General features: G+C 37.0%; 1 protein-coding gene across 3 annotated transcripts; it reads left to right on the top strand.

Annotated features, from left to right (window-relative positions):
* Positions 1 to 537: 537 nt before the first annotated feature.
* On the top strand, positions 538 to 26,337 carry TCEA1 (transcription elongation factor A1). 3 transcript variants are annotated; one of them, XM_072924657.1, is made up of 10 exons: positions 538 to 694; positions 6,352 to 6,414; positions 10,823 to 10,928; positions 18,325 to 18,412; positions 19,465 to 19,610; positions 21,397 to 21,453; positions 22,325 to 22,479; positions 23,830 to 23,976; positions 24,896 to 24,967; positions 26,031 to 26,337. In XM_072924657.1, the coding sequence occupies exons 1-10, from the start codon at positions 626 to 628 to the stop codon at positions 26,037 to 26,039; spliced, it is 912 nt and encodes a 303-aa protein (XP_072780758.1). In that variant the 5' UTR covers positions 538 to 625; the 3' UTR covers positions 26,040 to 26,337. The 3 variants fall into 3 exon arrangements, with proteins under 3 accessions (XP_072780758.1, XP_002197689.1, XP_072780759.1); XM_002197653.5 differs by having other exon boundaries at positions 19,462 to 19,610; XM_072924658.1 differs by lacking the exon at positions 538 to 694 and adding an exon at positions 1,212 to 1,235 and having other exon boundaries at positions 19,462 to 19,610.

The raw sequence follows: 26,337 nt of genomic DNA, 5'->3' as shown, positions 1-26,337 counted from the left end.
TCTTCCAAACTTCACTCCGAAGCTGCAATTTGAAACCCTCACTCCATTTTTATATAAAAGTAACTATTAAAAAGATGTATGTATAAAACCCCTTTCTGTCAGAGGGGACAGGGGCTTTTCCCCATCCCTTTGACGCTAGTAAAAATCAAGCTGACGCTAGTAAAAGTCTGCTGCTATTCTGAGTCCCCTGCCAGCCGAAGGGAAGCTCGGTCGTAGGAAGGGGGTTCCGGGCGGCGTGGTTCGCACTGTGTCAGCGTTAGCAGCATTGCTGGGAGATGGAGCGGTAAGAGGGTCACAGAACCACAGACCGTCCTGATTTGGAAAGGATCCACTAGGATCATGGAGTCGCACAGGACCTGGCCGCGCACGGGACACCAAGAATGACTCCCTGGGCCCGAAGAGCGTTGTCCAAACGCTTTTAGAGCTCGGTCAGGTTTGGTGCAGTGCCCAGTGAAGGTTGTTGGAGGTCGCACACATCGCTGTACTTTTCCTGCGTTCGGGGCTTTCCCGGGGGGAGCGCGGGCGCCGCAGCCCCGCCCCTGCTCTCGGCGAGCGGCAGCGCTGCCTGGCTCCCGCGGCCGGCGCTCGACGCGCGCTGCCTGGCGCCGCCCGGGCCGCCGCCGCCATGGCCACGGAGGACGAGATCATCCGCATCGCCAAGAAGATGGACAAGATGGTGCAGAAGAAGAACGCGGTGAGCGCCGGGACGGGACGGGGCGGGAGGCGGATCGGCCGCGGCGCCGCGGGCCCCGGCGCGGCCCCGGCCGGCCCCGCGCTGCCTCCTTCCCGCGGGCGCGGGGCCTGTCCCTCCCCGCCGCCGTTTCCCCGCGCCACCCGGCGGCCTCGGCGCTTCCCTCCGCGCTTCTCTCGGCGCCTCCGCCGGCCCCTCCACAGGAGGGGGACGGCAGCCGGTTCTGTCCCCGGCGGGGCGGCCCCGCTCCAGCGCCTTCGGCCGGGAGGAGGTTCCCTTCCCGCCCGGGCACCGGCCCTGGCCGGGAGCGGCTGCGTCCGCCGCTTCCTGCTCGTGGAACCGCGGGGCTGGCCTTGCGCGGGAGAGAGAAAACCTGCCAGCCCCAGGAGAAACCTGCGGAGATGGCCCCCTTACATGGGTGTTGTCGCTTTTGGCGTGAAAGCCGGAGTTTTAGGGGGATGTGAAAACTAAGATAGGAGTGAAGAGCCCAAACGCAGCTGCGGCAGGGCCAGAGTTGAGCGGGTCAACTTCACAGATGAGGAATGTGAGCCTTTTTCCATTCTTTCTTTCTTTTTTTTTTTTTTTTTTTTTTTCTTTAACCTGCAACACTTCTAATTGCTTTTATTAATCTGAGGAATAACTCATGCCTCAGGACAGGGGAATAATATAGTTTGATAGGATTCAATTGGCTTAGCTCAAGTGTTATTGTCATGTATGCCCTTCTTACAGAGCTGAGGTAACGTATGGTTTTTATATGGTACCTGCAAACACATCAAAGTAAGTAAAATCAGAGTGTAGAGCAACAACCAGATAACTGATTCTGGTTATACATGAAATAGCATGCAAGTAAATTGTCAGCTCTGTTTACTGTTTCTTTATCAGGTGGGCACATTGTTATTTTCTGGAAATTTGTGTATGTATATGTGATTAGTGTTCCTCCTGCAAGGTACTATTATATACATAAAGTTTAGGGTTTTTTTCCTATATGTTGTGACAATGCATTAAAAGCTTATTAACAGTAATAGTTAGAACTCAACACTGTGCAATTCGTCTAGAAGTAGTTTTGTTATTGCTTAATACTGGAGAGTATAAAGAGCATTATTAATAATATTTGCATATTTTTAGAAATACTGACTGTATTAAACCAAGGAGATTTGTTTAGTTCAGAATGCAAACAAATTCATTGTAAGTACATACCAGTCCCTGAGGTTCTATAATATGGCTTGGTTTAGCTCTGATATATTTAAACTCTTAAATTATACATTGTGGCAGCAAGAGCCTTGTCTAGAGTGAATAATATTTCATGACTGGTATTTATTAACTCCATTGTTTTTCCCTCTTTGTTTTTATTTCTAGCCTCCATGCATTTAAGCACAAAAGCATTTGCTGTCTCATGTTCTGTAAAACTGAAGTCGTGGGTCTTTTCTACAAGGTGTTGAAAGGGTGAAGACTTACTGACTGAGATGCTTAAATATCACGGTCATGAGACTGATAAAGGACAGCCATCTCAATTTTATTTGTAAAACTTCTGATAACAGAAAGAAAATGACAGCTCTCAGGTAGCATGAGAACGATCCTGGGGAGTAGCCATACCAGGAATACTGCAGGTGATGACAGGGTATTTCTCTGTGATTTGAGAGGCATCTGGGAACATGTATTCAGACATGTGTAACATAATTAACTTTCAGAGCTCCGGGGAGTGCTGCGGTGACTTCCCTGGGGCCAGCGTAGGTGTGACATGGCTGAACACAGCAGGCACTGCTGGGCCAGGCTGTGCCTGGCTGGAGCCAGAGCTGGACCTTCATGCTCACCTCTGTCCCAGCAGTGAGAGCAAGGAATGAGAGCATGGGAGCACCAGAGTCGTTGGGCTTTTGTACTGTGTGGAAACAGAGCTGCTTCAGTCAGGCTCCTTGCTACACACAGGTGGCTCCTTTGTTAGCTGCTGCTGTGGCCAAGAGTGGAGATCTGACAGTTTGTCCAAAGCACATGTGTGTAGCATGATAAAAACCCTTAGTGGCATCAAAGGAGAGGATGTACATTAGTATTCAAACCAGGAGGTGTCTCGGTGTTTTTCTTACTAAGCCTTTGTAATTTACAAGGTATTTCTGTATTGTACAAAGTGATTTCCTACCTAATTCTGTCCTGCAGTTAAAATGCTATCTTTAGCAAAATTATTAAGGTAGTCTCTATGAAAAGCTACTTTATTGTCTCACAAAGGTGAAGAAGAATTGATAAATGCATTCTTACACAAGTACCCACTAAATAATGCTGCTCTTGACAACCTCTTGTGTTCCTTTCTCCGTTTTTACTCTTCAAGATCAGGTATTTGGTCTGTGTCTTTGAAAGAGAATGATTTGATGAGATGCATTAATAATAAAATAAAGGAAAAAAGCTTTGATACTTGCTCTCTCTGAAGCTGTCAAGAGTCAGATGACAAGAAATGTTTGATCTCTCATACAAAAGGTGACTGGGTTGTGGCAAAGCACTCTGTGGCATGTCTTTTGATGAGTTAAAATGGCAGGCCATGCAGACACTCTTTCTGAGTCAGACTCTCGATGATTTGCCTTGACTAAGGATTTAATTGTAGCTGTGCAGATTTCGTAACTATTTTAGTGAAATGATATATGCAGTTCTTTTGTTTTGAAGGAGGAAATAATCTGATTTAGTATTTAATGCTTGGTGTGATACGCATTTCTGCTGTTGCTTCGAATTGAAATAGATACTACTCCTCCTTCATAACTGTGATTGGATTAAAACCTGTAGTGCCTTCCTTTGAGCTTCTGTTGTAAGTACACCTTTCTTTCATTAAGCTGCTGTAATAAATAGGTATGAAAACTAAGGCTGCATCCATGGATTGAAAAAAAATCAAGAACACCTGAGTAAACTTAGAGAAGAAAATAAAATTTTCTGTGTTATTAAATGTATATTCCTTTAAGTAGAAGGGAATTATAACTGGATAGCTCTGCTGTCTTCAAAAATGTATTTCATTTTCTATTGCCTGAAGCTCAGCTTTAAAATACGGCTATAGAATACCATTCTGTGCTGTTGTGATCTGACCAACTGAAAGAAGCTGGGAGGAATAATCTACTGGGTTTGTATGAAGCTAACTTCTGTTAATTTAAGTGACAAGGTAAATTGAAAGCTAGCCAGACTAGGAGAATGGGACATTGCCTTTCTTTTTCTATAAAATTATAGAAATGCCTTTACATGAGAGTTTATAACAGTGGTCTTAATGGTTGTGGGGGTTTTGAACACAGAAGTCTTACATTAGGAGACAAGTAATTACAAATTATACTGTGCAACTTCCACACTAGTTTTAAGATACAGAGAGCATTTGACTTTATGCTAAGGAAAGCAATTATGAAAATGTTTAGTTGGTATGAGTTTAAAACCAATATAAATTTAATTTGAAAGCATCTAATTCTTGGTGCACAGTATAATTGATTAGAGAAGTGAAGGCTTAGAAAGGATTAGTGCATTATCAATTTTAGTAATTTGATACATAAACCAGCATAAAATGTAGATATCATCTGTTAACCTGTTGTTTTTTGTTTGGGTTTACTTTTTTGGTTTTGATTTGTGTTTATGGGGGTTTTTTTGTTGTTGTTATTCTTGGTGGGGTTTTTTGTTTGTTTTTTATTGTTTTCTGGGTTTTTTCTTTTTAATTGTTGCGTGGTTTGTTAACCTGTTATGTATCAAGTTGCTAGTATTGGAAAACAATTACTCTGGGAATAATTTTGTTTTCATATATGCAGTTGGGAAGGGATATAGCAGGCAAAGGAATTTTGACTAGACTGTATTTCTAAGATGAGATCAAGAGAGTGCTATTTTGCATTACAGTGTTACTTTCATATTGAATTTGCAGACTACAATCAGCTGTGTTAATTTTAAAATTAAATGCTGTGTGCAGTGTGCTAATAACTTAATTGGTTTGGAAGTAAGTATTACTGGATTATATTTTTTTAAACGGCACATTGACTTCTGTCATTAGTTTTGTTTTGGCTAAGAAAATTTTCTTGAATTTGATTATGTTTTGTAGCAGTGAAGATAATTAACTTGCTTTATTTGGATCTGTGTTTGCACAGAAGAAACCACGCTTATGGCTGTTGAGAGAAAGATATGGTTTAGTGTGCCAACTCAATTTAGCACCTGAAAACATTGTGACATTTCTCAGTCTTGCATCATTACTGCTAAAATTCTTTGGTTAAGACTGAAGAAGTTTTGTATAGCATAAATAAAAGTTAAATGGAACTTTTGCTATCATGGCAAAATAGTGAGGCTTTAGCTTTATATGTTAATTGAATTTGTGTAAGGTGGAATTTGGTGAAATGTTTGGGTTTGGAGGTTTCTTTGGGTCAGAAGTGTTTGAAAAACAGAGGTTGTAGCCAACATTTGAAGGTGTCCAGAGCTTAGGGTTTTTAGATGTGACACCAAAGTTACACTTCCATCTTTCTCAGCCTCCTGGTAGTTATTTTATCTTTAGTGGTTAAAGTGTAAGACTGCAGATGGAGCAGAATAATTTACGTTTCCTTGCAACAGGCATTATAATAGAAGTTGTTTAGGGAGAATTTGAAAAGTAAGCAAAATGCCAAATAAAATAGGGTAAATTGAGAGGTAAGGAAAGCTAATAAAATTCCACAGATTTGCAAATGCAAATTTTGTGGGGTTTAGTTCCAAACCTTATGAATTTAAAAAAAAAAAAAAAAAAAAGAAGAAGAGGTAATGAACTGAACCTGTGAGTGAACTGAATGGCCTCTTGGATGCATGGGCAGTTGTTGCCTCCCTTCTGTTCATACCTTCCAGGTTCAGTACCACGTGCACTTGAATAACAGCCAAATCATCTCAGCCTTTGTGAGGTTTGTGTAGGCTGACAGCCCACGTGCACGGTCACAAGTGGATGGTGCAGAGCTTTGCTGACGTAGAGTTGGTAAATCGTCAAGGTTGAAGAGGGTAAAGAGAATTATAGCATTCACATTTATGCAAACTTTTTTAAAGTAAGGCCTACATTGCTAAGGAATGAATTGTTAAAGTAGCTGGGTATAGACTTTGTTAACATCTAATAGTACAAACTCTGAACTTGAATCGTCTCTCTAGAAAGCTGCTTAGCCAGAATTAGTTAGTACCTTTCCTAACAGTCTTAGCAGGGGAAGAAGAAAAACCCACAATGTGTGGCTTTACCACATCATCACAAAAACAGTTAAGAATGATGTCTGTGTTTGTTTTATATGTATGTGGGCATTATTGATGGACTGTGCAAAGCTTCTCAACTCCACATTCTTCTGCTAAAACTGATGTGGTTGTTATGAACTCAAAATTGCTGCTGTTGTCTGGATTGTTTCTGATGCGAAGCACCCTTGAAGATGTGTGCTGATTAAGTAGTGATTGACAGAATGCTTTGACTATCATTTGAGTTACATGGGGTAAAACTCCCCTAGTCTTTCAGTGAATACTTTGATTTCCAAGTTAAGGCCTACACATGCTTAGAGTTTCTGAAGTGGAACATTCCTTGTTCTAGTTCTGTGGATAAATTGAGAACTGGTGGTTTGAACCCAGTATGTGTCCCTGAAGGCAGATAAGTTTATATTGTTGATATTTTATTTGAAGTTCCTGATTGCTACTAACTTGACTTTTTTATTTTCTTTCTTTTTTTTTTTTTTTAGGCTGGAGCTCTTGATTTGTTGAAGGAGCTTAAGAATATTCCCATGACCCTTGAGTTGCTACAGGTATGGTTTTCTTATTGTTCTTGCGTTGCAAATGTTAACTCCCTAATGAAGAAGGTGGAGCCAGCAGATCTGAAAGAAGGTTATGCTATTTAAATAGGTTCCTAAATCCAAAATTCTTGGAAGCATCAGTTTTGTTACATGGTAGTCTAGTCTCACTTCACCTGATGTAGCACACTTGAATATTTTCTTCCTGTAGCAAACTCTTAAAGCTTGTCTTTCTGATTAAGTTGACAGTTGTGAATTTGGTCATGCACAAGGGAGAAGAGCTGCTTACAAATTTACTGGACATAGACTCTCACATTTTTACTCCAGCACAAATGTGGTGTGTTTCCTTCCTCTTGAACGAGAATGCACCTGATTACAGCTGATATGTCTTTTCTTATGTAGTTAGTTCTGGTTTTGTCTTGTAAGTGAGGAGAAACATAGTTGATACCTCTTAGGCAAGTTGTATTTCACAAACACTCCACATCCCTCCTCCTTCATTCTGAATAATGCATTTCTTAAGGTAATTATTCTCCTCTTTTTCTCTTCTGGGCTGGAGGGATGGAGGATACAGTCTCTCCCAGCTGCTTGGATACTCTCACTAATTTTACTTAGATTTACATATTTAACAATATGTCATATATTATTTGCAAATTCTTTCAAAAAATAAACTTTCCTTGTATGTCAAGTTTCAGAGCTTGTCATGTAGTTCATCAGTGAGCAACTTTTATTCCAAATTAGCCAGATTTTCCCTATCTGTGTAAATTTTCAAATGTCAGAGTTAAATATGAGACCTGATTTGCTGTAGTAGCCAAATAAATTGGAGGAGACTGAAAAGTAACTTTTTTCTAAGGGGCAATGAATAGTCAGAGATAAACAATTAGCATAAAGTTCAAATTTTAAAGAAGCAGTAACATTTTTGATTCATGCATCCTATATACTTGCAGAATGTACTTAGTAAGTTATTACTAATATTATTTCTATATAATATTATATATATTATATAATATAAGGTGTCACTTTTATGCATAAATAAAAGTGCACCTTATACACTTCTGATACTTTATCCCCTATGTTCAGCCTTCTTCTTTAAAAAGAAAACAAACTTAACCCCCTCCAGAAAAAACACCCCACACAAAACAAAAACAAAACCCAGAAAACTCATCTGCTTAACCTGATTTTTTGGAGTTTCTTTGTGTGGGTCTTAACGCAAATTATATTTTGCATTAAGTATAATAATATTATATTGACTTTGGAATTAAAAATCACTCTGCAAGGGCTCTGTAATTTCAGGTACTTTGGGATACTCTTGCATAGTGCATTGTCTGTACCTTAGTTAGGAAGCTCTTCATAAATATCCGTTGCTGTATTCAAAACAGTTCCACTGCTTAAGATTGCATTTAGCAACATATTTGGACTCAAATTTATTTTTTTTTCTTGGGAGTTTGATAATATATTAAGTCTGACATAAGCTTTCTTTGTTGGCCTCCCAAATTTGCTCAAGCAATGGTGAGCTCGGAGCGAGAGCTGAAATGCGAAGTAATTGTACTCAATGCTCTGGTGGAGCATTAGTGTGCCAGTGTCAGGAAGGGTGATGATCATGAGATAGTAGAGGCACAATCTTCCTCTGTGTAGATCAAGACTTCTGACAAACGTGTTTGAATTGATGAAATGTGGAACAAAAGTGAAAAAACATACTTCCATACCCATTTTTATGAAGTTTTGAAAACTGGCTACATTGAGAAAAGCTCTGTTATTCCTGTGTAATAAGAGAAGTTATGATTTTTCATGTAATACCACTGCTACTTCATCCTGAAATTATGAGGTCCTCTGACTAGTTTCTCAGGTATGTGCAACAGGAAGGTGCATATTAGTAGTCTGGACTTGTGCTGGTGTCTTGTGTCTTTCTTGCCACATTTATTTTCACAGAAAACTGAAGTGATTGCAGGCAGTAATACCACTGTGTTACATCTGATGAGTTTTATGTAAGCAAGCTGATCCTTGCTCAGCTAGGCAGGGAGCCAGTAGGCTTCCTCACACAATTTATCCAGTGGTCTGACTTGCAAATCTGTTTAGCAGCTTCACAGCATTAAAGGCATCATGTCCCTGGTGCTAATTGTGGTTAGTGCACAGCTAAACAGTGAGTGGCACAGTCAGGCTTTATTTTCACAAACAGGTTTTACAGGAAATTACACACACATGTGCAGAACTAGGTTGTGATGTGCAACCCTTGTTAATGGCTTCAGACCGGTTCACTGGCAAGACCTATAAACCCATGGGTGGTTATTCTTCAGTGGTTGGTTTGGCTCTGCTTTGGTCGCAGTGCTCACCAATTCTCTATCCTCATACACTTATAATTTAAAGTTGGAAGCACGTCTGCTTGCTTCGGTGGTTGCTCTTCCTCCCTGGCTGTGTTCCTTACATTTTTGCCTTTGTTCTGGTTTATAGAACACCTGCTGCCACCATGTGCTCTGCTTTGTGTTCTCATAGGTTACTTATGGTCACTGCTGCTCATACCTGCTGAGGGCTGCTGGCCAAAGCTTCAGTGCTTCAGGGTGAAAACAGCTGTTTTTATGCTGTCTTTGACTGTCTTTACTCTGAAAGCAGATGTAAAGTGCTCTAGAATTTAAAGTGGGGAAGAATGAAAATACTGGAGTTTATCACTTAACAATGGCAATCACAAGAACAGCTCTACCGACAGGACAATGAAGGAAATTTCAAATACTGTCAGCTGGTTTGTCACTAAAATACGATAATTTTGAGAATATAACACTGATCTTTGGTGACTATCTGTGCCAGTTAGAAGGCAGATAAATTAGTAGATCATTACTTCCTCTCTTCAGGTAGACCTGATCCAGTGCTCTATAAAAGCAAATAGGTGAGTTCTTCTTATGTACTGCTCTAAGAAAGCTGGCAGTTCAGAAAGTTCCCATAAACTCTCAATTGTGTGATCTGAAGAAGAAAATTTTCTGGTTAGTTTTGAGTTTTACTTAAGTTTTTGGATTTTACTTAAGTAAGTCTGTAAGTTGGTGTGTTTTCCCTTTGCTGATAAGCACAGGCTGTTGTTGTGCCCAGCTATTAATGGAGGGTTGGGTTTTTTGGTAGGTACATTTTTCTCATCCAGATGTGGTATTTTACGTATTTTCAAGGACATGTTATTTTTTACTGTCTGAACATAATGTTGAGATTTAAGTGTTCAAAATATCAAGAGAAATGGCCAGTACCATTAATGTGGGTGAGCAGAGTCCATCTTGGAACATTTTAGTTACAGGTGAGTAACCATCTGTTTTCTTTAAATACATGTTTAGAGCTGATGCTCAGGCCTGAGGTTATTTAATGTGTTTCCTTGGCTGAAATAGCTAAGGATTATTTCAGTATGTTTCCAGTCATTTAGCACATCCGTGGTGCCTCAGAAAGAGTTGTTTGGGTTGTAAGAAGTAATTTACAGGAAAAACCATTTCCATTTTTGCAAGCCACAAAAATTTAAATTTTCCTTTTAAGAAGAAGGAAATTTATGATGATCTATTGCAAAAGTAAGTAGAGTAATTTATATTTAGTGTGTCCTGTAAATGGTAAGGCAACAAAACTGAACATCTTAGCATCAAATAAAAAAATTTAGTCATCAGTCAGACTAAAAAAGGATAATAAAATCCTTATTTATATTGTTAAATGCTTTTCTTCTCTTGCGAAGCTAAAAGGGTGGAAATTTTCTCCTTGTTACGTGTACACATTAGCCCTAAATCTTCTAAAATGTTACTGTTGAGCTATATTGATGTCCTCGTCTTCTGAGTCTTGAAAGGTGTGAATTGTAACTTGCTCTCATATTCGCTCTGTAGGTGGCAGTAGTGGCAAAGGCTTAAAGCTTGTCACCGTCTTGGCCTCTTCAGAAAGACAGGGTAGCTCATTCTTTAAAATCTTAAACACAGAGTTCTGCGTCTCTCTAAAGTCAGAACTCTCTGTGCTAACGATTCTAAAGAATCTCAGTATCAGCAAAATTTTTAGGTACCGAAAAGATGCTTGCTCCCAGCTGGGTATTTCAGCTTTTTCCACAGGCATTAAATGGGAATTCTAAGAGTATGATGTCAGTGAAGAAGTTAGCAAGCTTCTTATGGTGCTGAAATATAAATACAGTCCTTAACCCTTGTGCCCACCACCACTGCCCACCCCTCCCCAAACTTTTATGATGAAGACAGATGGTAATACTGTTGTATTTCTTTTTAAAATGTCCATATTGTTAAAGTTATTTTTATAAAGGCTTGCAGTATTTTGTCCTGATAATCACAGGAGAGAAGGAAACAAACCCACACAAAAGAAAAAGAAAAAAGATACTGTAAAAATTAATGTCAAAGTACAAATTTATGTGTGTTTATTTGTTAAGTTGCCTTCATGTCACTTGTGATAATGTATATTTCAATTTCCTTTGCAGTCTACCAGAATTGGAATGTCAGTGAATGCAATACGCAAGCAAAGCACAGATGAAGAGGTTACATCTTTAGCAAAATCTCTTATCAAGTCTTGGAAAAAGCTGTTAGGTATGGCAACAGGAATGTCCCTGCTCTTGCATGTTTTAACTCTGTCTAGCCTTGGTGCTCATCATTGACACTGCCTTGCTTTAGACATATTTGTGCTTTTGTGTGAATATTGAAACTTCCAGGGCTGGTGCAATTGGTTTTTTACTCTTTGACTCTCACCAGACCATTACTGTGAGAGTGTGTGCAGAGAAACAGTTAATGCATTTTATTGGGGCTGGCAGGCAGCAGGAAATCAGCTTCTCTGACATGATTCATTTCTGAAGTCTCATTGCCTGCAGTTGAGCTGGAGTGACTGTACTGCAGCACTAAGCACTAACGAACTTCTTGACTATTTCTTTGTCAAATATAACAAGTACTCTGAGGAATTGGTGAAAAATCTCATGTGAGAGTGTGGAGGCTTTGATGTTTGGTTATGAAGTGATTTCTGAAGATTAAAAAACAGTAAAAATCATGTTAAAATCTGTTATAACTTAGAGGTGGTGAGAAATAGAGCTGCACTTTCTAAAACTTCATAATTTTAAACAGCTTACTAATTAGCAACTTAATAATTTTTGTTTAATTTCCCTTAAAGCAATTAATAAGCTTAAAACCCTTCTGTTAGGGTTTTATTCAAGGGTATTTGGTAGTACTTAATATATCTGAAAATGCTTTAATGTCAAAATTGGATAATACTAGACATGCTGATAAAACACCTTAAAATTCATAATGACCTTAATAATAAAAGTAAATGCAGGAAATATACAGGATCTTAATGTAGGATCTGATCAGAGTTAACTGGTAAATAGTGAAAGTAATATACTTTTTTTTTTTAAACTTAAATGTAGACAATCAACTTTATTATATAAATATATAAAAGTGGTAAGGTATATAAGTGGAGAAATTGACTTGCATATTAGTGTCAGTTATTCTAAAGACTTCTAAAAGTAGCTACTGGATTGGGTGATTTAGCTCTCAAGTTACTAAAAGTTATTAGTCTAAGTTTTAAAAACAAAACCCTATTAATATCTGGTGACAGTTAATTTTTCTTCTTGGAAGTTCAAATTTTTAATACTGCCACTTAACTTGACAACATAGTAGAGGAGATACTCTCATTTCGAACAGAATTCTCACCTGGAGTGTGCTCAGAAGCTGCTCTCCTTGGGGAGTGGGAGATCTGCCTGTTTATCACTGTTCTTTGACTGAAGGATTTGCCATTTTTTTTGTTGAGACACTAAAAATAATTGTCTCATTTTTTTAATGCTTGGAGTTCCTTAAGTCAGTCAAAATTGTCTTAATACATTGTTACTTAAAGTTTGCTGGTGTTTAAGTGTTCAAATATTGTGAACAGGGAGTGTCACTCCTGCCTGAAGGGTTTTCATGCTGTAGTAGTCTGGGTAAGAACGTGGGGCCTGAAGGTCACTGCAGGTCAATCTGGGTATAGGCTGCTGTGTAAAGGAGCAGTCCTGACTTCCCTTCTGCACAGGTGCCTCTTTGCTCCCTCCTGTGTTACAACTAGTGCTGGAGTTGCTATCCAGAAGACCAGAGATGGGAACTGACCAGTTGGAAACAAATTGTTTTGTTCATTTCTTCTGGCTTGAAATTTCAACTATCACTTTCTGGTCCAGCCTGTTTGCAGTTACTGTTTCCTGCACAGGGATTGTAGCAGTAACAAACAGCTGGGGCAAGGCGGACCTTCTCCTTTTGTACCTTGCTAGATTCAGATTGTTTTAACACAGTTGGGAGACTCTAACTAAGGCATTTTGCATGAGGTGAAGTCAAACATGTGAGGAGCAGGAAAGCAAATAAGAAATATTTGGCATTTATCAGAATACTTATTGAGGCAGTGGGTATGTGACCTTCATTCATGTGCTAATTTTTGTTACAGAACAGATACTATTGTGTGTGCATTATTGTGCCAGCTCTAATATAATTGTGGTAATGCCCTTACTACATAAAATCAAATTAATTCTGAAAATACAGCACTGCTTACATTCAAAACTTAGGTAGTTAAATTTTCCTTGGTTGTAATGTAGATCTTATAATAAAGCATAGTAAGGCAAATGCTTTGGCTCTTTTATCACTGCTCAATAACTCATTAGAATGTAAAGTTTCATGTGAAAAGTTTCTGTGAAAGATAGGGTATAAGTATGGGTGGGAATCTTACAAAGTACTCTTATTCTGTTTTGTCATTAGTTTTGACTTTCTTGGAAGAATACGAAATACCGTATGTTGAGCTGCTTGAGAAATCAGTTTCGATTATGCTGTTTATAGTGCATGTAAAGTGGTATGGAGCAAAGATGGCAGCAGAAGCGGACAGCTGTTAATCGTACCAAGCATTGTACTCAGAGCTCTGAAGTCTTTGTGAGTTATTTTTATAAATGACATTTTGAATTTAGGCAAGAATTGTTCATTGTTCAGGCTGCATGTAATGTTTCAGTTCAATGCTATCAGAATTCAGTTTTTAGGAATGCATGGGAAACATGAGAACGAATTAAAGTTTTGAGTTGTGAATCACCAGATCTTTGTGGCTTGACTTGAGCCTTCACAGGTTGCCAAACGTTTTTCAGACGGGTCAGAAGCTGTGCAGCAGAGGGCTTGTGACCATCTGAAGTGACTCACTGGATGAGCCGCAGTGCAAGGTCCCTTTCAGATACTTTCTGGAAGTTAAACTACACAGCAGAGATGGTTAGAATTTGCATAAGGAGCTAAATTCAGCTCTCAGAATAGAATGGTGCTCAGATATAACATGGGATTTACCAATAATGATTGTTTTGCCAAGTAGCTGAATATACAGAGTATGCTGTACAGGTAATGAATCTATACACATTCATTTAGGTAGTCAGAGGTTTTTCTTATGTCAGAAAAGCAACAAAAATTCCTTAAGAAATATAACCCTCATAATAAATAATTACTTGCTGAACTGAGGAGTATGCAATGGAGAAGAATGTCCAGACCTGTAGGTAAACTTTCCTCCAGTAACATTGTATACTGAACTCAAAATGCAGAAGTATGGCACAATAATCTTAACATTAAGTGATTAATTGTTGCCAGTATTCAAAACTAAAAGTGAGGCCACAAACATTTTGAAATGCCTATTTCAAAGAAGGGCATGCCTGAGTAATTTTATTTTAAAAGAGTGTGTAAGTGTTAAAGACACCAGTCAGGCATCATGGAAGTATTTTATACTAAGATTACTTTGCTCACAATCTTTTGTTATTTCAAACCTGGATTTGATTCTTCTGGAGCCAGCAGGTGCAGTCTAGGACTATCTTACAGGTATGTTAATGTGTCATAAGTGAAGTTGTTCAAGGACATCTCAAAGCCTACTGGCTTTCCTAAAAAAAAATGTTCCTGGCAAAGCAAGTTCTTAAATGAGTCTAATAGCATTTATGAATATTATTTACTTTTGATAAGAAGAGTACATATCTTTATAAGACATCAAGCAGAATCAAGTTCAAAACCAATTTCAGTAGTTTCATTTTCATATCGAGTATGAGTTGTGGAAATCACCTCTTGTGAAGTGTATATTTGGATCTGTTCATGTACTGTTAGTAAGTCTGTAATTTATTAAGCAAATCAGTGGAGAGATAACACACAATGCATTGTACTCTGTAAGAGAAAAACACATATAGTGATTAAGTCCATGTGTCACGGTCTTTTGTCACTGATGACAAAAAAATACTTAGCAAACAGTTCATTATTTTGTTGTTTACTTACGGATTTTTAGCTATTCCTCCTCTCAGAGCTACTACTAAAAAGAAACTTTACTGATCTTACCTTCATGCCTTACTATGTCTTGTAGAGGAATTGCTGACAAGTGTAGCTGCTTGTGCATCTCAAGATTATTTGGTCAGTCTAGAAAATGGAGCCTGAATGATTATTGCATATGAAGGTCATTGTTAAATTAATAACTATGTAATTTGGTACCTGTTCTCTTATCTCTTTCCTTTAACTTATTTAAACTGAATACTCAGAAAACTTCACAAGTTCTGGTGGTGATTCCTGAATAGTCAACACACGATATCCCACTAAATTAAATTTTCATGTGCTTCCAGGTAATAACTAGCCACCTTTCATTAATGTTCCTGGACAAATGTTTATTTAATACTTTTCCTCATTTGAAGTTAGATTTATAAATTAATAACATTGCATCTTTATATTTTCAATTTTTCTCTCATTACTAGCAAATGTCTAGTGTTGCCTTGTAACATAGAAAAATCTAGCAGACAGCTATTAATGGCTTCTAACATTCAGATTAATTATGTTATCTGGCTGTATCTTATTGCATTAAAATTTTTGATTTGATAACACAAACCACTGTTATGTCTTATTTGACCATGGAGAGATTTTTCACTGAAGAAGCTTCAGATATCTTTAAAATTAACAGCAAGACCCAGGTAGAAACTGCAGTGCAGCTGTTAAACTTTAAATGTCTTTTTCCAATGGCTAATTCTTATTACTACCATGTTCCTTGTATTTTAAAGAAGAAGTATTAATATAAATTAACTTCTCTTATAAAAAAACCAAAGCTTTGAGGTTTTTGTTTTTTTTTTTTTTTTTATGGCTGCCTGAATATGCAGTAGCTAAAACTGTGAAGTTACAGTTTTCAGTCCTAAAATTGGTGACAGTTTCTATTTGTTTCTGAAGAAAAATTTGGTAAGTTTGAATAGCTGTATGGAGTTGCAAAAAGGAACTGCACAACTTGTAGTTTGTAGTATATAAATATTTATAATATTGTGTAGACTTCCTGAAGTGAATCACATTGGCATTTTTAAAGACATTTCACAGAAGGGCCATTTTTTTTCCACCTTACTTTGTTACAATTTCTGTGGTTGTTCATAGTTCCCATTAGATGTCACTCTTCCTCTGTATTAGAGTCTGGTTATTGAATATAAAATAAGCTAATTAGTAAGGGCTTTTAATTTGTCAAGGATAATTTTTCTTTCCTCAGAGGATAGATGAAATGCTGCATAGGAGGCTGTTAATTGCACTCTGTTCTTTTGTCAATATAGTATTTCAATAAAACAAGATACCCTTATTACTGTGTGAGTTTAAGGATGGAAAGCATCTCTTTTAATGCTTTCCAATTTATGATCCATAAAGCAACTTAAATACTTAGGATAGTATTAACTTTATATTCAGCTTTCTGAAACTAGATTAAGCAAAAACTCTTCAGTGATTAAAGAAGCTGTAGTTTTGAGGACTTACTTGCTGAAGATGTTCAGTCTCAGCTGCTCAAGTCTGACCTTGGTTTGAGACGCCCTTGCATAGCCTGGTCAGCAGCTCTAGGAGGATGTGTGCTTTTATCTGTGTGCCTTGTGTATACCGTGCCCTCCATAAGGGAGAGAAGCCATTGGGGTATTGGCAGGTGTTTGCAAATGCCTGCCCTTGGTGAAATGGTGCTGGGCTAAATGGAAGTGTTTGATAGAGGAGATCTGGGTGCCAGCTATACCACTGTGGTGTGTATGCCTGATAGGCAGGAGATGATACCCAGGTCAGACCTGAATTTGACAACTGTGTGCCAGGAAAAAATGTGTAGGTATATGGGCTGAAGCCCAGCTCCTGCTTTGCAGGATTTGAGCTGTACCCCAACATACCTGTTTGATCTACTGGTTTGTCTTAAAGCCTCTGACAAAAATGAGCATGTACTTAAAACATTATGAAGTTAGATGAGATTGCATGCATATTTGGAACATCTTTAAAGATTATATCATGTAATCACATGTAATCAGTTGTTGCCATAGAGAGAGTGAGTATGCATGTTAAAAATGGGAGTTGTTTTCTTTCTCTTAGTGCACTTCAGTTGTCATAGCAGAGAACTCATGTGATCCATTCAGTTTATAGTCTCGTTTGCTTTCTTAGTGAAATTATTTTTATAAACAGAAGTTGTTAAATTGGTATCTTTATTAGGAATTTTTTTAATAACATCTTCAGCTTATTAAAGACAGCCTGAGTGCACTATCTGTGTTTAATGATCTTTTTTTTTCCTGGAACTAAATTTATCAAGGATTGACTGCAACATTGCAAACAATGGGTGAGCTCTTGAATGCTGGGGGAATACTCTGGAGAAGTATCTTCTTGTGCTTTTCTGGTTCCTGTACTATTTTGTGCATATCTCTTTATAGGTGCAGCTGGAGACAGGATGGTAGATTGGTGCCTAGTCTGATCCAGTACTGCTGTCTCTGCTCTCCTTTTATGATGATTTTTTAACAAAGTGGTGTTTGATTGGATAAATTCCTTAACTCACAGGTTAAGGAAAGGATCAAAATCATGTTAAGTTTATTGTTCCAATAAAAATAAAGTCAGTACAGTTATTTTCTACTCTCTGAAATTAAAAAGCTTGATGTTTGAAGAGACCCAAATTTGTGAATTACATACAACTAAGTTCCTCTGAGAAGCACAGGGATGGGGTTCCTCTGGAAATAAGGATACTTTTAGATGCTTAAGCAAGGATTTACATGCTTAGTTCAGGACATCTTTGTTGGCAAGACTGAGCCTTAACAGATTTCCCTCCTTTTCTTGTTCTGTTTTTAATTAATTTTAAAGTTTGTAATATATGCTTATTCCAGTAATACAGTCTAAAATTGTAGAAGTGTAATAGCAGCTTTATAAGGGCTTGGAAAGAAGAATTCACAAAATCTGTCAATCAGTGATGCCGATCTCACTAGGCTTTGTCTGTAGGCAGTAGAGAGCCATCCTTTCTAGAGAACAAATCAAAGTAGGCACTCAGTTTAGCCACTCTGAAATCCTCTTTGCAACAGAAGGGCGTATGCATTCTTGCTGTGCTAGAGTTAAATGTTGTGATTGCTCTTCTCCGTAAAGACTTTTGTCTTTATTCTTTGTAAAATCGTAGTGAAACATAACCTTTATGGGAATGGCAGATTCAAGTATATTTAAATACTGAGGCAAATAATATAAGAGCTATCAGAGAAAATACTGTCTGTATGTCTGGAAAAGTCCCTCAAAAAGATGAAAAAGACTTTATATTTTGCCAACTGTGGTATCTTCCACGCTATAATTTAAAAGAATGGCATGTATGTAGTAGGAATTTCAGTATATAAAAAATGGAAGACAAATTCCAGAGACTTGATGCGATACCTGGGAAGTTACTGTCTACCTAATGCAGGAGTGTTGGAAAAAATAAATCATTAAAGCCTGTTTCCATCATGTCTTCACTGACAGTTAAGGCAGATGCTGGACTTGACTCGAAGGATCTGAGGTGTTGTCATGTTTTCCATTTCCTGCATTGGGAGGGTGTTGGGAAGCGGAAGGCTGTACTGCAAGAGAAGGTCAAAGCAGAGAGTGGGAGCTGGTAGCATTTCTAACTGGTTCAGGAGAAATCATGATATTTTATCACTGCTTTAAATCAGTTACTATTTCTGGGTAGAAGAGAGTTTCTCATGTTTTGTATTTCCAGATGGACCTTCCACTGATAAAGATTCTGAAGAAAAGAAAAAGGAGCCTGCATCTTCCTCACAAAACAGCCCTGATGCCAGAGAAGAAAGGTGCTTAATTCTTAATGGCTGTGCAAATAGTCTCACTCAGTATAAATTAACATAAAACTATTTGGTCTGAATTTGTAATGTGAGAGACAGCTGCCATGTTCTTTTCTGAAAGACAGAGTTGTACAAGAAACAGTTGGGGAAGTAAACTGTGCTACTGTTGACATGATTTAAAAAAAGATACATAGGTCAAGATATGGCCAGACAAGTTTTGTTTGTTCTATCTGCTAGGTCTGTTAAATACCCTGTCCTCTCAGTACTAGCACCAAGCTTTGAGAACTGTAAAACAACTCTCAGTCTCTGCTTTGGGGTAATTGCATATGCTTCTTTTGTGAGTTAGCTTTTATGTTTAATAAACATTTTGCACTTTTTTTGGTAAACACAAAGTATGTTACCAGAAAAAAAAGCCTACATTAACTTCAGCTCACTGCAGGAGCTGAAGAACATTTACAAAAGAGTATTTGCAAGCCCATTTCTTCTATACATATCTGAGTTTAGTGATCTCTTTTTGGCAGCCATTTTAAAATTGAAGTTTAACCTCTAACTGTATGTCCAGATGGAAGCTGAAAACTTGGTTTACAGTTTGCACAACTGCATAAATTGTGGGGGTTTTTTTGTGACCATGGCACCCCTTCAGTACAGTAAGCAGATTGAATGCAAGGGAGTTGCTCCAGAGTGAATGTTGGTGTGATATATCGTCACTGTTTCTCAAAGTAAAGTTCTGTGGGAGGAAAAAAGATTTCATGTTAATATAAAGAACTGAGAATTAAAGCTTATGTGCCATATAATGGAATGAAATACCTGCTGTGCCTCTATTGTGTGGAATACCCTAGTGAATAGTCTAAAGACACTTTAAAAATTGTATTGACTCTAGAGCTATTAAAAATTGTATTGACTCTAGAGCTATAAATAACTTTTAAAAGGTGGCCTGTGTTCTTATTTTGGAATACCATAAAATGGATGTAGCAAAAGACTCGTATTTTGCCCAGAAACAAAGTTATTTGAAGGGGGGGAAAAACATTAATATTTGTTTTCATTTTGCCTTTTTTTAGCAGTTCAAGTAGCAATTCCAGCAGCAGGAAGGAGGAGGGTAGTGCTCCCTCAAATTCTTTCATCCCTTCTTTTCCCCGGGCTCCAAGCACTTCAGACTCTGTACGAGTGAAATGTAGAGAAATGCTCTCTGCAGCTCTCAGAACAGGAGGTGAGCTTTGTAGACTATATTTTCAAGTTTAACTATTTCCTTCTTTATTTCTCTCTTTCCCACTCTACTTTTTCTCCTACCCTGCAGGGTAGAATAAACCCTGTTTGTATCTATTTGTGTGTGTAGACCATAAACCAGTTTACCCAAGGTGCACATAATGGCATGGGAATGTTTGAAAATGCATTTTCGTTGCTGCTAATTCAGGACATGTTGTGGCTCAGTTCATCTGATACCTTACCAACAGGGGATCTTCTTCTCAGGAATGTTATTGCCTCCTTAATGCTTCATTTAAATCTTTTTATAGAGGCTGCTATTTTTTTTTGTGTCAGTCTTTTTGACTTAGAGGGTGTGACTATATGCAAGACTGCCTTTCTTAACACCAGAAGTCCTGGAAACCTTCAGATTTTAATTTTTGAAGGCTGCCTTTCTATTTTCATGTATTATTGACATTTCATTAAGATAACTTGGAATAATAGAGTCTTGCATTGCTCTTAACCTCATGCCTTTTGGGTATCTGTAAATTCCTTGACTGTTCTGGGATTTTTTCCTTTTTATCTCTCATGTACACTTGGGTGTCTTTAAACTGACAAATTGAATAATTTGCTGGATAAGGAGCAAACTAAAAGCTGGACTTTTCAGAATTACCTGATTTTTTTTCTGGTGCATCCTACTCTTTATCAAAATTATGACCAAGCTCCTGTTTCTCTGTTCTTAGCTTAATGTAACTTGGCCCAGTGTAAGTAGACTTCTGAATCATCTGTGTTTACTCTCTTATTCTTTCTTTTAATTCATATGAATTCAGGTATTCAGGTATAGACAATAAGCAAAACTGACTAAAGACCACTAATGAATTAGTGGTCATCTGGATATGTAGTTCATAGACTTTTTTTGGGACCAGACAGTCACATACAGCATCTTCATTCATAATTCTATGTAGTCTTCATTTTAAATAGTTTTCTGAAAACTTTTTTTGCTGTGTTGCTTTCTACAACAAATGTAAACTGATGATCCATGAGTTAAAAACATAAGGTTATTTTTTTTTGTTTATGGCCTTTGGTATGAAATCAAAGGACAAATGATGTTTGGATTACTCACTGAAATATACCCATGTTGAAATGAGGAGGCAAATATTATATATAATTTGTTCTTAAGCTGTCTTGGAAAGGTAGATGTCTTTGTGGAGAAGCATTTTGGTCAGAACCAGTAAACAGTTATCTTGAGACATTTTAGTTCAAATGTTTTATTGCCTTCAAGACTACTGTGGTCTATTCTAATTTACATGTTTTATGACACATCTCTGCTTTGCATTTAAAAAAATCTAATAAGATTGTTTGTTATTTAATTACTATGTTTCTAATGAAATTTTTCTCTTCCATGCATGCAAAACATTTATTTGCTTATTCTTGTATTATATGGACAAAAACAATTGATTAAACAAGATAAAATGTTTCCCTTTTATAATAGGCTGTTCTATGCACAGGCTGTGGAGATGGGAGGGATGCCAAGCCTATTGGAATATTTTAGATTTTTCTGTGTAACAGTGTTTTTTGTTTCTACTTGTGTTTACAACTAGGTGTCAGAAGTTTTTTGGTTTTTAAATGTTTTTAACTCTTGCTTCTTTCACTTGTTTATGTTCTTCTAAGTAATAAGTTTTGAAAGGTTAAGTACGCAGTAAATTAATATTACATATACAGAAAGAAGACTCAACTGCTGAGTTACAGTGTTCTGGAATTATAGGAATCTCAGAGTGCCAGGTTGCTAATATTTTATAATTTATTTTCCTCAGATGATTACATTGCTATTGGTGCTGATGAAGAAGAGCTGGGTTCTCTGATTGAAGAAGATATCCTTTTTTGTATATCTGTGTGCTCTAGGGCAGTAGTATTTTTGAAAAACAGTAATTTTCAAATTAATTGACTTGTTCTATATATTGAGTGTTTCTGTATTTCATATAAAACAAAAATGGCAACTGTGTTCAACAAATCAGTACATAAATGTAGTGTTTAAAAAACCAGACCAACCTAAATGATTTGCCTTAAAATATGTAGGAATGTATGTAGGTGAGTGTGTGTGGGTTCTTTTCGGCACAGTATGTTTTCCTTGTAGCAGCAATATTATCTCTTACTGAAGCATTCTTACATAAAATGTTGGGCTCTTCTTTGCTATTTAGATTTTTTTTCTTGTTAACAGTCTTAATAATTTTTTAGTATCTTTATTTAATTTTCTACAAGTTTGTTTCTAAATGAATTCACAGTTCTCAAAAGGGTGGTTCTGGTACCAGTGTTTGAATCATTCCAGAACAGAGGTCTGTGCTTCCTTTTTTAACCAAAAGAATCGTGTTAGTGAGCTGTCAATGTTTGAATATTTCATTCAGAAATTAATTAATTTTCAGGATGAGATCAAGAAACTGGACATAAAGTTATGGATGACTTTTCACAGTTATAGTTGAGGTCCTACTACCCAAAAATTCATATTTTGCTGACCCTGTACTAAACTATGATTAGGCTTCAGAAGGCTGTGAATTCTGCTGTGTTGCTGTGTTGAACAGGAAAGTAGCTGTTGGTTGGGGTGGGGGGAGGGCTTGACAAACAGTGGAGAAGTACCTTGGTTTAGATCTTGCCTCCCAGAATTAATCCTTTCTAGGGCTCTGTTTTACTTGTTAATGTTTTACTCTATTTTACTTATCCATGTTTTGTTCCTTAAATCCAAAGCACCTATTTTTCAAGAATTAAAAAACACTGATATGAAATACAAAAATAGGGTACGAAGTAGGATAGCAAATCTCAAGGATGCAAAGAACCCTAACCTAAGGAAAAATGTATTATGTGGAAACATTCCTCCTGACAAGTTTGCTAAAATGACAGCAGAGGTAAGTAAAGCACAGGTCTTGAACTATTTCCCTCTTGGACTTACATCCTGGCCTGTATTTATTAGCCATAAAAGTAACTTGTGTAAGCTGGCATATTTCTGAAAGACTGTGGCTTTTTTGTGGCTTGCAGAATCAGAATTACAGGGCTATGCTGGGGTAGAGGCCATGAAAGTGTCTTTACAAGTGAAAATAGATGTAGAAATTTAAATGAAAAATGAGATTTTATGGGAGAGAAAAATGAATCTTGTTAACATCGTGTTTCAGTTCTCTAGTTCTGCTTCTATGTGTTAGATTCTGCCCCCTCAAATGAGATATAAAGGAGTGTCTTGGAGGCTGTGAGAAATTAGTTATGGTCAACTAATGAAAATCGTGACTAACTTTATTCCAAAAGAAAGTTATGGTGGGTTTTTTTTGTTGATTTTTACTATAGCTTTACATAAAGGTTAGGACAAACAGGCTGGTGAAAGAATGTGTAGAAAAAGCAATTTGTACTTTCAGTATGTATTTTGATTTTCTTTGTTCTACGTATTTATGTACATATGTACCAACATATATTTCATCCTTTCCAGTGCACATGGTTTGTTTGATTAATGTTTTGGATTAAAGTGTCAAATAGCAAAAACCCCCATAGTGTTAAGATTACTTCTGAAGTAAACAAGCATTGATACAAGATTTTCATTCCACATCTACATGGGATAGTGAAAAAAATTGTATTGAAGAAAAATGTAACAAATTGGTTTTGCTGTGCACACTTGATTTCTAGACCTTGTGAAGATCTTGTGCGCTAAAACTATTTTAAAGGAAAAAGAAAAGGGGGTGATTCTGAACTCTTTGGTTAGTGTTTAGAAACCAAGTTTATATGATTTTTGATGACATATGGTAAATTATGGCTGTACTGTATTTACCAGTACAAATATGGAAGTCAAAACAATGTAAATTTTTTCCTGTAATAAATGTTATGTAGCTCAATGAGATAATTATCCAAGGATCTAACTTAGGGAGAGCATCTTTTTTGCCTCTTTGGAGGACTTCTAAGTCCTCTACCTTGCCTTGCTTGCATTTCTGAACTTCAGAAGTGTATTTGCATAGAAATGTTTCTAGATGTTTGACGTTGTATTTTTTTCCTATCTGTGTTAAAAAAGAGAACATATTTAACTTCTTGTAGCTTCTGTGCTGTGAAATAGCCCAGCTTAAGTCTTGTAAAATTAAAAATGTGTAGAATTATGTTGCCCTTCAACAGAGTTGTTGCTCATGGATTCTAAGTAAAAAACTGAATTGGCTCACACAGTGATAACTTATTTTAAAGCTAAAACTCTCTAGTAAACTCTGTCTGCTCTTTGTCCTTTGTAGGAAATGGCAAGTGATGAGCTGAAAGAAATGCGCAAAAATCTGACCAAAGAAGCTATCAGAGAGCACCAGATGGCTAAAACAGGAGGTACCCAAACTGATCTGTTTACGTGTGGCAAGTGCAAAAAGAAGAACTGTACATACACCCAGGTGTGTGGTTATTCATTCTCTGTTTTCCTTTTTGAAAACTTAAGTCCTATGCAAAGATCGTCAGAGAAAAAAAAATTGGAATCGTATAATGAACTTTCAACAAAATGCTGGCAAATTGTAAAATGTGAAGATAGCTGGATCTACTTAGCTGTGCTTATCTAAAGCAAGTTTGTTGTATTTATTTGCCAAAAATTTTATGGAGATCCAAGCTGAGTATCTATATTGACTGAAACCTGAGTTTCTTTGTGATGCTGAATTCTTAATAATTCTTATTACATCATATTTATAAGGGTTTTTCGTGGAGGAGAGATACTGTTTTTAGTGTGTGTAAGCTTATTTTTACAGAGGGACTAAATAGTAGAAAATTATATATACGTATATACTCATATATATTTTTATGTATATTTAATGTACCATTTGACTAACACTAGATCCTGATTTACAATCATTCCTACAGCCACAGAAAGAGTGCTTTAATTTGCTAAACAGTGTTTCAGGGAATGTAATTTCCATCATAGGATCAGCTGCATTTCTATTTTATATTGTTTATCAGATGCTTTAAATAGCAAGTTGTTTTTCAGTCGTGGGACTTTTAAGCCTTTGCGTCAGTAAATGTATGTGAAGCTGTACTGGTCATTATACTTTTAGTGCAGAATCTCTTCCTAGGAATATGTGCACAGTTTCAATGCAGAAATTGGTATTTTAGTGCTACTAGATCTCTCAAAATCGAAGTTTATCATGGCTTTATGGTGAGGCAAAAAGCCCAGTGTCAGTTGATACATGAAGTTAACTTGTATTTTTATGCAAATTTCTTTCCTTAATGTTAAACTTTGATTTAAACAGTTAGACTGAACACACACTAACAACAATTGAAGATACTAATTTTCCTTTTCTGCTCTGGCTCTTGTCTTTGCCAAAGGTTCAAACCCGCAGTGCTGATGAACCCATGACAACGTTTGTTGTCTGTAATGAATGTGGAAACAGATGGAAGGTAAGACTGTTAGACTGCTCTGCATATTTGATAGCAGGCAGCCAGCCTCTGTGGTTAATTTGGGTTTACAGTAAATGTGACAAACCACTTTCTGTTGACTTTTTGGGTCACTTCTTAACCCATTAATGATATTAAATACTGAGATTGCAAAATGGTTTTAAATCAGAAATGTGTTTTTGACTGAAGGTGTGAGATCTCTCAAGAAGCTTGGTGGCAAAAAGGGGGAAGAAGTCAGGATTTAGTCCTTGAGACATTTAATTACAATATTGCTTTGCCATACGAAGTGGTGACAAGCTGGTTACTGTGTTTTCTCTTTCTTCACCCAAAGTTCTTTTAATCTCTGCTTTGTTGAGGGTAACAGGCCTTTTTTAGACCTTTTGTTATTATTGTTTTTTCTGGTTTTTTTTTTAATTCTGAAAAGAAGAAGCAATGAAAAAGAGAGATGGCTGATGCTGTATTCCTGTGCCAGGATAAGTGTAGGGCAGTGATAAATTGATTGAATCTTTTTTTTTAAGTTTGGGAAACAGGAATTTATAAAGCTTCTGAGAAACACTGGTAGCTCAATAAAACTGAGACATATTGAAATGAAGGCTTGTAAAATTTTCAGTTTAAGGTGAGATCACATGCCACAGGAAGCATGATAACCTTATTCTGTTATTTGTCCTATGTTAAGAATGCTGCAGCTCTGCAGGGCCATGCCACGATATACATTAAGACTGTCACATAAAAAATATTTTATGCATCTTGGTTTACATATCTTATTGCTAAATATTGTTCAAATACAGGCTCCAAGATAGCTAAATAATATATAAAGCGTAGAAATCGTTTGATGGAATTGTTTGCAGTACCTGAAAAAGTATATTTGTCCTTAAAACCTTGTGTAAGGTAGCAGTTACAGAAGTATCTGTATACAGTTGCCTGAAGGAAATGGTTAAAATATAAGCAAGTGCTTTAATTAGTAATATCCATATCCTAAGTATGGTGTTGTATTTCTGTTTCTTCTTGCAGAGATTTAGAGCTAAGATGTATTAAGATCTCATAAAACATTCTTTTCTTTTGACAGTTCTGTTAGAAGAAGAAATTGTCAAGACATCTGGACCAGTATGAACGAGGATTTTGTAATTAGCTTTAAAAACTAGGCTAAGCATCTAGCTTCCTGCAAATGAGAGGGGGTTTTGGTTTTTCTTTTCTTTTTATTTCAAAGCAGCATACATGCCTCAAGTTAGCCTTTGTTTTGACACAACATCATTTCCTTAAATGCCTTCCTATAGCTGGTAGTCAATAGGGCCAGGTTGCTCAATTGTATGGTGAATTTTAAAATATTTTTTCATTTTTATAAGTAAGTTGACATTAAACTTTTACCAGTTAAA

The sequence above is a fragment of the Taeniopygia guttata genome, chromosome 2, assembly GCF_048771995.1.
Source record: "Taeniopygia guttata chromosome 2, bTaeGut7.mat, whole genome shotgun sequence".
Classification (NCBI taxonomy): Eukaryota; Metazoa; Chordata; class Aves; order Passeriformes; family Estrildidae; genus Taeniopygia; species Taeniopygia guttata.
The sequence above is the reverse complement of the archived record's forward strand: the minus strand, read 5'-3'. Positions and strand labels throughout refer to the sequence as shown.

Coding starts and splice junctions, on each gene's coding strand:
- TCEA1 (XM_002197653.5), top strand. CDS start 626: ATGGCCACGGAGGACGAGATCATCCGCATCGCCAAGAAGATGGACAAG. Junction 695..6,351: donor TGGTGCAGAAGAAGAACGCG/GTGAGCGCCGGG, acceptor TTTTTTTTTTAG/GCTGGAGCTCTTGATTTGTT. Junction 19,611..21,396: donor TGCAGCTCTCAGAACAGGAG/GTGAGCTTTGTA, acceptor TATTTTCCTCAG/ATGATTACATTGCTATTGGT.